We start from the raw sequence: 13,097 nt of genomic DNA on the forward strand, positions 1-13,097 counted from the left end.
CCGCTTCACGAGGCGTATTTAGTTGGTGGCACTTGAAAGCTTCTGCAATTTCTCCCTTGGTGTAACCATTTTCCTGAACATGCGTTTCACAAATTAAAATTCAGACTCGAGGTGGTCGTCGTCAAAAATAATCTTTTCCCTGTGTACTAACGTGTTCAGGACCTCTTTCTTGTGTACAGGGTGGTGACAACTGTTGACATTCAAGTAATGGTCAGTGTGCCTAGTACAATGACTGCCCAAACTGGTCTCCTGCCTTCTGTTCATTTAAAACGACCACGAACGGGAGTTTGCCACCCTTTCCCAACCCGACAGTAAATTTATGTGTTTGAACACGCTAATCTCCAAACCTACGAGACGAATTTTCATGGAGTTTTCGCTTGTAATCTGAGTATACTTTGGGACACCATATGAGCAATATTTAATCAAAATCGGATAGTGAAAAAAATTAAATCGTCATTTAAAGTTTTATTTATATCCGTCATATCTGTCTCTTTCTCTTTTTGAACAAGCTGATCTCCAAAACTATTAGACGAATTTTTACGGGTTGTTCACAGATAACTTGAGCACAGTATGGTGCACCGCATAGAATTTACTTCATAAAAATCGGATCAGGGGAGAAAGATATCGCATTTTAAAGTTTTATCTAAAGCTATCATATCTGCTTTTTTCTCTGTTTGAACTTGCTAATCTCCAACACTGCTTCATGTGACTTTCACAGGTAACTCGGATGTAACTTAGAACACAGCAGAACCTTTATTTCATGGAAACTGATTTGTATCATCACGTGATTTAAAATTTTACCTAAAACCTTCATATTTGCCTGTTCGTCAGTTTCAACACGTTAATATCTTTCACAGGTTTTTCACAGGTAACTTCAGCACAGCTTCGGACACCTTGCAGGCTATATTTCATCAAAAGGGGATCATGGGAAAAGTGATATCGTAGTTGAAAGTTTTTTCCAGACTAATATTATAAATACGAAGGTAACTCTGTCCCGATTCCACTATTAACCCACTGAACCGATTTCGATGAAATTTGGCGTGGAGACAGCTTGAAGCCTCAGGAATGAACATAGGCTACGGTTAGGCTACTTTAGAAAAAGTGTATAGCACAAGATTCTTATTGATTTGAAGATTATTTTGCTAAGTAGGGAAAAATATTTACTCCTTGAAAAAACTATTTGGTTTTAAATTTTGATCTTTATCGTATTTATGAAAATGTTTTTATTGGTTGATTTGTGCTACGTGATACGATTCAAAGTAATGAATACAATGATGATACAATCTTCAGTATGTTTTATCCATACTTCTAAACTATTTGCTGCATAATATACACTATGTGTAATTATACCTACTTCAGTAGAATGATGCATAGATGCATGCTCCAGCCCGTGCCCCTCTGTAAGCACCGCTCGCCAGCGATGCTCCACATGCTGGTGTACCGTGCATTGGGACAGTTTGGGCGAGGGGAGAGTGGGATGCACATCACGAGTTATGCTTACCCAAACAGGCAGACACATGAGGACGGCTGACGTTACTGAACGGACAACAGCTTACTTACTCACCATCAGTCATCATAATAAAGCTGCTGACCCGTGAGCGCAGCCACAGGTAGCAGATAGTCAATAATTAAACTCCTAATACCTGGCAGAATACAAAGCCCTGGTTCAGAGTAAGTCCGTTATATCATTCAAACTTATCTACAACAGTGTTGTATTTACCTGAGCATAAAATATTTTAGTTTACGTATATATGAAAGTGAATTTATTTCTGTTTCAATATTTACAACAGACATTCCATTTAGTGTTCAAACATATTGGTCTCCAAATATTTACTGGACACTGCCTCCCAATATAGTCAGTGAATCACATGTAGCAGTTCACAATTCCTACTACAGATTGGAATCTGCCATACAGAAAGTTGTAAGTTAATTAATGAGAACATTTAGGATTGGTATCTACTCTCAGGATGATTTATGTAAAGTTAATAACATCAAACAGTGCCATATGTTTTGCGAAGTAATGGGTTTGCAGTTACGTTGTGCATGAACGTATCAGTCATTTTACAGAACTTCCCTCTTTTAGGAGCTAGATAGTTAGTCACTGCTAATTTATCAAAGAAGATGACTTTCATTGCACTGAGATAGGACACCACTCAGTACAGTACTGATATTTAATGAAACTATGTACTGATTTTATCTTACTTGTTTTATACAGGGTATTAAGGGGCATAAGTGCAGATGCTTTTAGTGTTGACTCACGACTGTGTGTTGGAAAACATTACATCAGTATTTACTTCACCTGCAGACTAATAATTAAAGCTATTACGGGTAATATGTTCTTAGATTGGTCAGTACGCGTGGCGAAAGCAAATATTTAAACTTATATGCATATGGTGTCTTCGTTCCGAAAGATCCGACACCATATCCATATAAGTATATAGTTCTGGCAATACCGGCCATGACCTTCTTCTTCTGTGCGGATGCACACATATTCCCCGAACTCTTACGGGACTTGGTAAGAATGTCTTCCACGAGTAATGAGTGTGTTGGGGTGGGACACTGCGAATGTAGTATGTGGGCGTACATTAACAACTGTGAAATTCATAAATGGGCTTGTTTAAATTGAAACTTGTATTGGAAAATTCGGAACTTTAATAATGAAAGTAATCAATTGCTTGTTAGTCTGCTTCGGCTCTGAATTGTAATAACAGTTAGGAAAATGCAGTGAGTTTATTCGTGGAACTCTGAACTATAATATGAAATAAATCAGATCTATGAATTTTATACACTGGATATCTTAAACTGTAACATGGAAAATCATCTAAGAAATTATACATGTCTTGCACTGTATCAATAGCTTGATGAATATAAGCTATGCCCTGAAACTGCGACGACTTGCATGTTGGATCTGTGAGAATTTCTCTGTGCGCCTGCCTAGCGCCTCTTGGACTCTTGCTGTGGCGAACTTATCCATTAGATCAAAGAAAATACGTACTATGCAATTTAACATGTGAGGCAGGAAATTTTTGTGACATTGAGAGCGTTTTTTTTGGGGGGGGGGGAGTACTTGGTGTGCCAAACAATACCAATAGCTGATTAAATATACACTTCGCAACAGATTTAAATCATCACTTTTTCGAAGCCCCGTGACCAAATTTCACCACAATTCTGCCCAAACCACCATGAAGGTGTCATCCGGTGGGAATGTCTTCACACCCTGTCTTACCCATATTTCACCTCTTCCTGGGACGCCTCTGTGACGGAAGTGTGAAAGGCGATACCCAGCGTTGAAATCACGCGGTTCGCCGGTCGGTGTGGCCGAGCGGTTCTAGGCGCTACAGTCTTGAACCACGCGACCGCTGCGGTCGCAGGTTCCAATCCTGCCTAGGGCATGGATGTGTGTGATGTCCATAGATTGGTTAGGTTTAAATAGTTCTAAGTTCTAGGGGACTGATGACCTCAGAAGGTAAGTCCCATAGTGCTCAGAGCCATTTGAACCACTCGAAATCACGCGGTTTTCTTGTGGTGGCCGAGAAAAATACTTCAGACACACCGCCGCTGAGAATCGACACGAAAGGGCCTGAGAGGGTTGCATAAAGGGTGTCAATAAAACCACACCTTTTCGTGGTGCGTTGGCTCCTGCACATTTTACAGTTGAAAACGACAGTTCTCAGTGCGATGAGCTACTGGAGGATGCTTTTAACTAGCTTTGACGCTATTAACAACCCTGGACATTTAAACACCTCTCTGAGGATACTGTGGGGCTGCATCCCTGTTGCACGTGATAGGACGCCTTTCTAGTGTAACACGACCACAATTTTGCTCTCGTGTAAAGTTCGAACCGCTACGGACCTCCCAGAATCATTTGACGAAACTTGAAAGTGATCTGAAGTACCAAAAGATGATTGTGCTTTTTCAGCCTTCCTTTTTCGGGCCCTCCTGCGGCGTGGGGGTTGCGATGTTGACACATGCATCAATTTAACGGAAAATGGTGCCTCCAAACCACCCAGTTCCGCAATACCCTCGGTGACAAACGGCCACATTTAGTGAGAATTTTAAAAAAGTACTTTAAAGGGAAAATCTGTGAAGTAATTCTAGGCAGGCGGATGCCTGGCATTGGAGGGCTGTCAAGTGGTCTGCCTAAGGCGTCTAGGACTACTTCGCAGGTTTTCCCTTTAAAGAAACATTTTTAATATTCTCGGGAGCGGGAGAGGAGAGGGCTTAGTGGCGTAGTTTGCCTTTGTATTCACGCATGTGTCATTACCGCACGGCTCCATGATCTTGCTGCAGAAGGGCGTGAAACAGGAGGACTGGAAATGTATGAGCACCTTCTGCTACTGAAGAACTTGTTCAAGTTTCGTCGATGGTTCTGAACCGTCTCTTCCAAATTTTAGACGAGAACAAAAATGGTAGTCGCGCTACACTCCAAAGGGTTCCCATCACGTGCAATGTGAATGCAGCTCAACATTGTCCCTAGAGAGGGGTTTAAACGTCCATCAAAAGTTGTTAAGGACGACATACAGCTGCTGATCGCACTGAGAACTGTCGTTTTCGACTGCGAAATGTGCGGGAATCAGAGGACCAAGGAAAGGGGTGGCTTCATTGGTGCCCACTGGGCGACGCTCCAAAGCCTTTGCGCGTCGATTCTGAGTGTCAGTGTGTCTGAAATCTTTTTCTTGGGCAGTCATTAGAAAACCGTGTGATTCCAACACTGAGGTCGCCGCCGAGACTTCCATCGGAGAGTCGTCCAAATAAGGCGTGAAATATGGGCAAGACGGGGAGTGACGACACTCGCATCGTGTGACGCCCACACAGTGGCGTTGGCCAGAACTGTGGTGCAATTTGGTGGCAATGTGACATCATCAACCCACCATACACGCCAAATGAACTTATGAAGTGTGGCCTCAATCCGCTTGTGTCGGCACCTTGCTGTTTGAAGCGCCGCCGAGCCCGCTGGTGACGTCACCCGTCGCCCCACTTTTGCCTCATTATAGAGAAAGTTTGTTGTCAGTTTGAGCCACATTTAAAACTTTGCCACAGGAAACAGTTACGGTGTTTCGAAAAAGTGATCCTTTAATTCTGTTGTGCAGTGTATGTGTTGAAGTTAAAAATAATCAGAGATGATGTTAGCATATGTAGCCAATAACTGAAGCTCACGAATTTGTGACTATTTGTTACTGCGTTACAATATGTCCGAAGTAATACATCAACTAGAAGTATTATAAAAACCTAGAAAACAAAGGAAGAGGAAATATAAAGCATTATGGAAAAAGAACACGAGCAACAAGAAAGTCCCCATGGGTCTACACATGCGTTGATCTACCGTCGACCATTTAACAAGTTAAGATAGAAGTGCAGCTACCAGGATTCGATAAGCCTCTCAAAATCTGGTCTACCCTAAATAAAATTCGAACAAACTGTGGTACATGTGCCGATTCGTTGCATGGATTGGGAAAAACCTACGGAGCTGTTAAGTAAACCATTAAACATATAGTTGAAAGCTGCCCATTGACAACCTTCGCTGGTGACCACTTTGAATTACTACAAGCTGGCGAAAAGATGGTTGAATGTATCAGCAACCAGCCGAGTCTCTGGCGTAGCCGGGATATGTATTTATTCTAGTTCTGTTAATCCATCTCCTCCTTCCCCATCTCATTATCCATCTCCTTATTCCCTTCTGTCCATCCCCTTCTCCCCCTTCTCTCTGTTCATCTGCTCCTCCCCCACTATCCATCTGCCCCTCTACCTCCATCTCACCCCATCTAAGTCCGCATGCTCCTCCGTCTCTGTCCATCACTTCCTCACCCCACTCTCTGTCCCTCTCCTACTCCCTTCCCTCTCTGTCCATCTCCTGCTCCTCCCTCTCTCTGGCCAACTCTTTCATTCCTCTGGCCACCTCAACCTCCCCTTCTCTCTTTCCATCCCCTATTTCCTTTCTCTGTTCATCTGGTTCTCCGCCTTCTTCTGTACATCATACTCTCTCCCTCCCTCTATCCATTTGTTCCTCTCCCAGATTTGTGTCCATTTCCCTCCTTCCCACCATCTGTCTGGCAGTCTTTTCCTCCCATCTTCTATTTTGACGTTAAGCACCCCCCCCCCCCCCAAGAAAAAAACGAATTAACGGGTTCTTACTCTCACATTACTTTTTTCCACATAGTAAGTAAAATGTGTGCCAAATTTGGCTCCGCAGGTTTAGAAGGAGCTTTATACCCAAAACTTTGTCTGAATGTGCACATGTGACATATATTTAACATATTTCACACATATTTGAGCATATTTTTCACTTACATCTCAAGCGAATTTCTCCCCACATTTTCGTATTTTTTTTTTTTTTTTTTTTTTTTTTTTGGAGGTACATTTAGTGGTATAAGGGAATGATGTCTGCAAAATGCGTTGCGATTGGAGTTACTAGTAAAGAAATAATGAATTAAAAGTTCCTGCCCCATGGGACAGGTGTACATTATGAGCAGCGCAAAGGTAGTAAGCGATGAACTATTTTCCTTTAATTATTTAGTGGGGGATGTGAGAGAGAAAAAGTCTACTAAATTTTTGAAATTATGTGGGAAGCTTGTTTTAAGTCACTAAGTGTTCTCATTCTCAAACATTCCATGAATTTAGTCTACTTGTGCGTGGTGAGCTATGCCTCTTTTTCACCGCTGCCCACACCCCTTTGAGAGGTAGGTGGTTCTTACTTTTACAGTGTTTCTCTCCTGGCAGTAAGTAATACGTGTATCAAGTTTGGTTGAAATAGATCCAGTGGTTCAGGAGGTGATTGGGAACACACACACACACACACACACACACACACACACACACACACACACACACACACATATATATATATATATATATATATATATATATATATATATTAAAGAGTATGGATATGTACATTCACCTGTCACTGTGTTTCTGTATATTTTGTGGATTTTTATATTTTACGTGTTTTTATATCTTTTGTTTTATTTCTTTTTATATGTCCTATGTGTTTTGAACACGTATTTAATATTTTTATTTTAGGGTAGTGATATTTAACTCAGGTGATGTACTATGCCACACGTGAAGGGTGTCAAATTCCAAAGCCGATATTGGTGAAATTAGCAGTGTTCAAGATTATCCCTTTCAGAATTCGCTGCTGTTGGGCCCACGATGGAACAGCATTTGCTTCGAGAAGCCGAAGAGTGTACTGCTTGGGATTGAAGCACAAACAGTAGACGAATCTCGACCAAAGTCTTTGTCAGAATGCTGTTGCTCCGTGGCCCCAACAGCAGGGTATTCTGCAGGAAAGAATCTGCAGAACATTTGAGTGGAAACTCCTTTTGCAGTCTTTTTGCATGTGGTAGTCCCCCATCAAAGTACCGGGTGATAAAAAAGTCAGTATAAATTTGAAAACTGAATAAATCATGGAATAATGTAGATAGAGAGGTACAAATTGACGCACATGCTTGGATGACATGGGGTTTTATTAGAACCAAAAAAATACAAAAGTTCAAAAAATGACCGACAGATGGCGCTTCATCTGATCAGAATAGCGATAATTAGCATAACAAAGTAGGACAAAGCAAAGATTATATTCTTTACAGGAAATGTCAATATGCCCACCATCATTCCTCAACAATAGCTGTAGTCGAGGAATAATGTTGTGAACAGCACTGTAAAACATGTCCGGAGTTATGGTGAGGCATTGGCGTCGGATGTTGTCTTTCAGCATCCCTAGAGATGTCGGTCGATCACGATACACTTGCGACTTCAGGTAACACCACAGCCAATAATCGCACGGACTGAGGTCTGGGGACCTGGGAGGCCAAGCATGACGAAAGTGGTGGCTGAGCACACGATCATCACCAAACGACGCGCGCAAGAGATCTTTCACGCGTCTCGCAATATGGGGTGGTTCTAATAAAACCCCATGTCATTCCAAGCATGTGTGTCAGTTTTTACCGCTCTATCTACATTATTCCGTGGTTTTTAAAGTTTTTAAATTTATGCTGACTTTTTGATCACCCGGTATTCACTGCTAGTTGGGTTTTGTGGCCCCCGAGCATAACGTGACAAGTAAGTGCGATACTACTGGAGCAGCTGGCTGCGAGTTTGACACCCTTCCCGTAAGTAAAATAAGTAAATAAATGTATAATACGATGTGGATGCAGTGGCTGTCTTAGCTGTGCTGCGTGGTGTGGAGTGCGCGGCGGTGAGCGGGTGCGCCTGTTGCAGAAGCCGTTGGTGGGACACCCGGGCGGTCCGGCGGCCGCAGCGCCCGGCCTCGCAGGCCTGGACAAGGTGCGCCAGTGCGAGATCCACATGCAGCCCAAGCGCGAAAACTGCTGCCGCACCTGGCTCTCCAAGTTCCCCACGCGCTCCAAGCGCATCGACGTCATCTCGCGCATCACCTTCCCGCTCGTCTTCGCGCTCTTCAACCTCGTCTACTGGTCCACCTACCTGTTCCGCGAGGACGACCGCGAGTGAGCCGCCAGCCGCCATCGCAGCAGCAGCCAGCTGCGTGGGACGTCATCGCCAACACACACACACACACGCACACACACACACACACACACACACACACACGACACACAAGCTCACAAGCACACACAGACACCAGCAAACTGCACACCGACACACATTTGGACTAAGCAGGGTCATCCGCGGCGGACAGCTTCCGCCTTACAACCTTCCTTACAGCACGATTACCTCCCTTCCCACGCCCCCGTACAGAACACGAATACGATCCCTTCTCCCGCCAATACTTCACACGTAAAAAAATTGTCGCCGTTAAGCTGATCTACTATTATCATGAAATGTACTTTTGTGTCACCTGTACCGCAGAAGAAAAATATTTGTAAATGTGTAGATTTTTACAGTTTCGTAATTAAACAATCAGCTCCTTGCACGAACACTTTCTAGACTGCACACTATAGCTGTCAGAACACAGTCACCGACACATTGGGAAAGGACTGAACTCCTTGTATGTCTTCTCCCGCATTGACGCTCATTTTCTCTGTAGGGATCTTGTCGTTTTCCCGATCCTCGTACGTAGCCTGCCTGTGTTACAATGATGTATTACTCTCCCCGAGCCAGAGTGGCGTACTAGCATTCCTGTGTCAGACTGGCGTATCAGTGCAACATGTTTACACCTCTAGAGACTACCATTACTCAATACTCAGTTTAATGGTAATTGTTGGCTGTACGATAATACAGACAAAATGACTTTTTGCCCACCTTCAGAGACAACTTTTCAATGGGTGGAAACACATGTGTATGTTGTTACTTTTGTATTCTTCGAAAGACGGATGCCGTCGGTGTACGTACTGACTACTTCTGCGAGTGAGATTGACAATCGTCTTCCCTTACAGGGCTACGGTAGGTATATCTAGGTGTAGAATAGTTTCCTGCCGTACGTTACAGACTCTCAGCCGAATTCAAAGGAAGATCTGTGCCATTTTCCCACATTCAGTGCGCTCTTTGAGAACGACGCTGCTAGCCTTCCTCAGTATGGATCTGACTCAGCATCTGAAGAAGCCTGGAAGTGAGAGACAATATGCCCCTATCTCTGACGACGAATTCTCAATGTCTTCGATGGCCAGAGGCATGTTAAGACATTCCTAGTGACACACTTGACTAAGTATTTGGCAGTGCGACATATAATGGCTCGTAAAGCAATCACATTCAGTGCTGATCTGTCCTATGGCATGGCCACGTGCAGTACTTGTATACTTTTGCGAGAATCAGTTTATATTCGAGGCAAATAACGTTAGATGCATCCAGGGTGGCAGAGTGACAAAATAAAAATTTTACAGAAGCTCGTTCCACTTAAGGCGGTACTTTTTTTGGTATACTGAATAGCGTTACTTGGCGCTATGAACTGTCGATTGTTTTTGCATAAAGTATCACTTCTTCTTGTTACGAAAACCTGTGGCCAAAATGTGAATCCTTCTGCCCTCCTGTAAGCATCCGACAGGTGAGACACCTTACGGTTTGTTTTACTTTCAGACTATTTTGTTTTATAACGACGTGTCTCTGTCTGATGGACGCTAAACGCATATTAGATCCAGGTTCTTGGATTTTAACTGGGAAGCCGAAGAAAATGATTTCATACTTGTGAGTTTATTTCACGCTTCCACACAACAAAGTAATGACAAATTGACGCTATTAAATCTAAGGTTCACGATGTAAACGTCTTCCAAACAGTATTAATTATTTGCCTGGTTGCAAAAGTGTTGCTGATCAGTTTCTAATTCACTGTGTGATATGTGGTGCTTTAATTAGTAAATAAATTACTGCCGTAAAAGTGACGGTTTTGTTTTGGCCATTGAAATTTCATAATTTTCCGGAAACTACAGTTTAAATTAGCTCTGTCTCTACTTTAATCTGCAGACGTCACAAGCTGACTTGGACAACAGTTTTACCAGAATGAGAGCCCTAAATAGAGAGGCAGAAGGGTTCATTTCATACACGGTCGGAAAGTGACACGTGATGTTTGGTCGTGGGTTGCAAGCAACCAGGTTGAATTGGAAGTTTCCTTCTGGGCATTACATTCTCGTTCGTTTCTATACTACCTATACTGCTTTATCCGTAGCGAGAAGCGTTAATTGAAATATGGAAATGTATTACCCGCTGCAAAACATACTCGTAATAACCGTAGGTGCAAAGCGCGTGTGCGCCGGGCGGGACGTAGAGCTAGACATAGACTTCAGTCCGCAGGCGACAGCCACACGAGCTCGAGCCGGTCAGGGCTCCGGCCGTGTCGGGCGCCGGGATCGAGCGCACACACGTAGCTTTGCTGGTAGCCGTAGCTCACAGCAGCCGAGAGGGTCGCAACCCGTCTGAGCGGTAATACCTTGTTATTGTTTGACGGTTACTATTATTTGTATATTCTAGAAATGTGTGTAATGTTTAGCACTTAGCACGAATAAATATATGAAATATATTATATACGTATATAAAAACTGTGAAAGCGCAATTATTTTTGAAAAATGAGAGTGAGTTTGTGAAGAAGAGGAAGGCGCAAGCTTTGATAGTGTTTTCGCGTTAGGAGACGTAGCGTAGAATAGAAGAGTACCGACATCTTGTAATCTAATGTTGTGCTATTTTGTTAACTTCATTATGAAACGTCAAAAAACTTTAAAAGAGTCTGAGTGAACAGAGAATATCGCAGTAAGTCATTAAATGATGAATTAAAGTTGTAAGGTTGTTTATTGAATGTTGTCATGACTGTTGTAATAATAAATGCACATTTTGAAAAATACTTTTTTCTTATTGTTATTTACCCTGTTTACCTAAATCAAGTAACTTCTATTGTTTTCCGCGTAAAAGTTTCATTTGTGAGCGAAATTTCACTGCTTTTGTTTTTCTTCACCTAATCTATGGTTAACATGATTCAAAAGTTACTGAAGAGTCAAACATTAGTGACAAACTCAATAATCTCATGAAATCGCGGAAATCGTTTTTTGGTAGCTACTTCTGCTTATAATCAGACAGTCAACGTAGAGAAAAGCAAAGTAGTTACTTATAGACAGTTTGCTCACACTCACATTCATACGTAGTAACTGTGTAAATGGCAGTTTTTGTAGTGGCACGATGAGGTACGAAAGTCCAAATATATGCGTAAATGGAACAAGCAGTCCTTTCTAAGATAACATGCAGCTTAAAATCAGGCAAATAATCATCATCGTGTACGAACCGCCGTTTTTCTTCAAATTAGTTCCCTGCAGCATTCGCCAGGATCTGGAATTGGAACAACAGGTCTCGCAAATGGGAAAATTCGGGAGGAGTTTTCCAATTCTAGCATTTTACTTGCAGCCTAGAGAACACTCCCGGAACCCATAGCTGGGACTGGAGGATTTAATCTTTTTTTAAATTTCTGCTTGGAAATTCCGTTCGAAGTTGTGCTATCCAGAACTATGGTTGTTCACTTGTGTCAAGAAATTAAATCGATAGACTGTCCGGCTGATACTGACGTATGTCTGTGACATATTCATCTCGTGAGCTTAAAAAAGAATATATTTCATTCACTTTAAAGGGTGGACCAGCCTGTTGTAGAGCTTCGCTCCCGTTCACAAAATCTCACCTAGCTGAGGCTGAAGCGAGAAGAGTGTAGGGAGGGGATTACCAATTACGACATTTGTCTTCCAATCAAGCGAGACTTTCAGGAAACCTACTTTCAATTTGTTTCTGGAAAGATATCGCTAAATCAAAATGTATTTTTATCACACCTCCTGTGTGTGATTTCCTCTTTACATTGTTTTGTGATCTTCTTTGGGATAGGACAATGATTAAGTCAAGTTGATGATGGACAAACTGATTTAGGACTTATTAATGGAGAGTGAATATTCACTATGGACATCACATATATAAAAATATATCCTACTACTGTGTAACAAAATTACACTCTGACATTACTGAAGTAGAGGTAAGCCATATATACGTCATAACCAGGTTGTGGCTCATACAGAAGTGGTGCATTTGGCTTTTTTGCTGTGATTTCTAAAAGGCATCGTTGGTCTTCGGCAATAAATTTCTTTAAGATGCTTACGCTGTTTGAGTGTTGCATTGACATCCTGTGCAGTAATACCTGCTGTAACTGACTAGATTATAGAAATATTTATATTGCACTGTACCCCTATATCCTCACCGAAATTGAAACTTCTCGTAAAAACTAAATTGAGAACTAAAATATAGATTAAAAGTTTAAAAAATACAATTGAAAAATGAATCACAGTAATTACGTTAATCAGTGATTATTAATTAATCATAGATTGTCACCCAATTATTAACTTTATCATCAGGTAGCGAGCAACATCTATACGTGAGTGACAGACGTAACTATTTGTATATCAAATACTACAACTGTATGTCTGTGACTGTCTATTCATACACTTATTATACAAAAATACAATGCTGAGTCATTAAACTCTGGCGCACATACCGCTATAAGACGCATAAGAAAGATCTATTACTTTTTAGAATTAAAAATAGCAAAAGAGAGCAAATAAACTGAACAGGTGCAACCTGCTGTAGTGTAGCAGTGCATAAATAGAGAACTACTGCATCTATGCATCTATGATTCGCTGGCTATTTAGACATGTAAAACTGACAAAACA

At 41.8% G+C, this 13,097-nt stretch overlaps 1 protein-coding gene across 7 annotated transcripts in view; it reads left to right on the forward strand.

The window, feature by feature from the left end:
• LOC124612901 (glutamate-gated chloride channel) overlaps positions 1-11,242 on the forward strand; it is a 707,093-nt gene extending 695,851 nt beyond the window's left edge. For 5 of the 7 annotated variants that reach the window (XM_047141399.1, XM_047141390.1, XM_047141371.1 and 2 more), the window contains one exon: positions 8,215-11,242. In XM_047141399.1, coding sequence (XP_046997355.1) covers positions 8,215-8,466 — 252 coding nt within the window. In that variant the 3' untranslated portion in view covers positions 8,467-11,242. The remainder of the gene's footprint in view (positions 1-8,214) is intronic. The other 2 variants (XM_047141407.1, XM_047141424.1) reach the window with 1 other exon arrangement.
• The last annotated feature ends 1,855 nt before the right edge of the window (positions 11,243-13,097 follow it).

The sequence above is a fragment of the Schistocerca americana genome, chromosome 1 (assembly GCF_021461395.2).
Source record: "Schistocerca americana isolate TAMUIC-IGC-003095 chromosome 1, iqSchAmer2.1, whole genome shotgun sequence".
Lineage (NCBI taxonomy): Eukaryota > Metazoa > Arthropoda > Insecta > Orthoptera > Acrididae > Schistocerca > Schistocerca americana.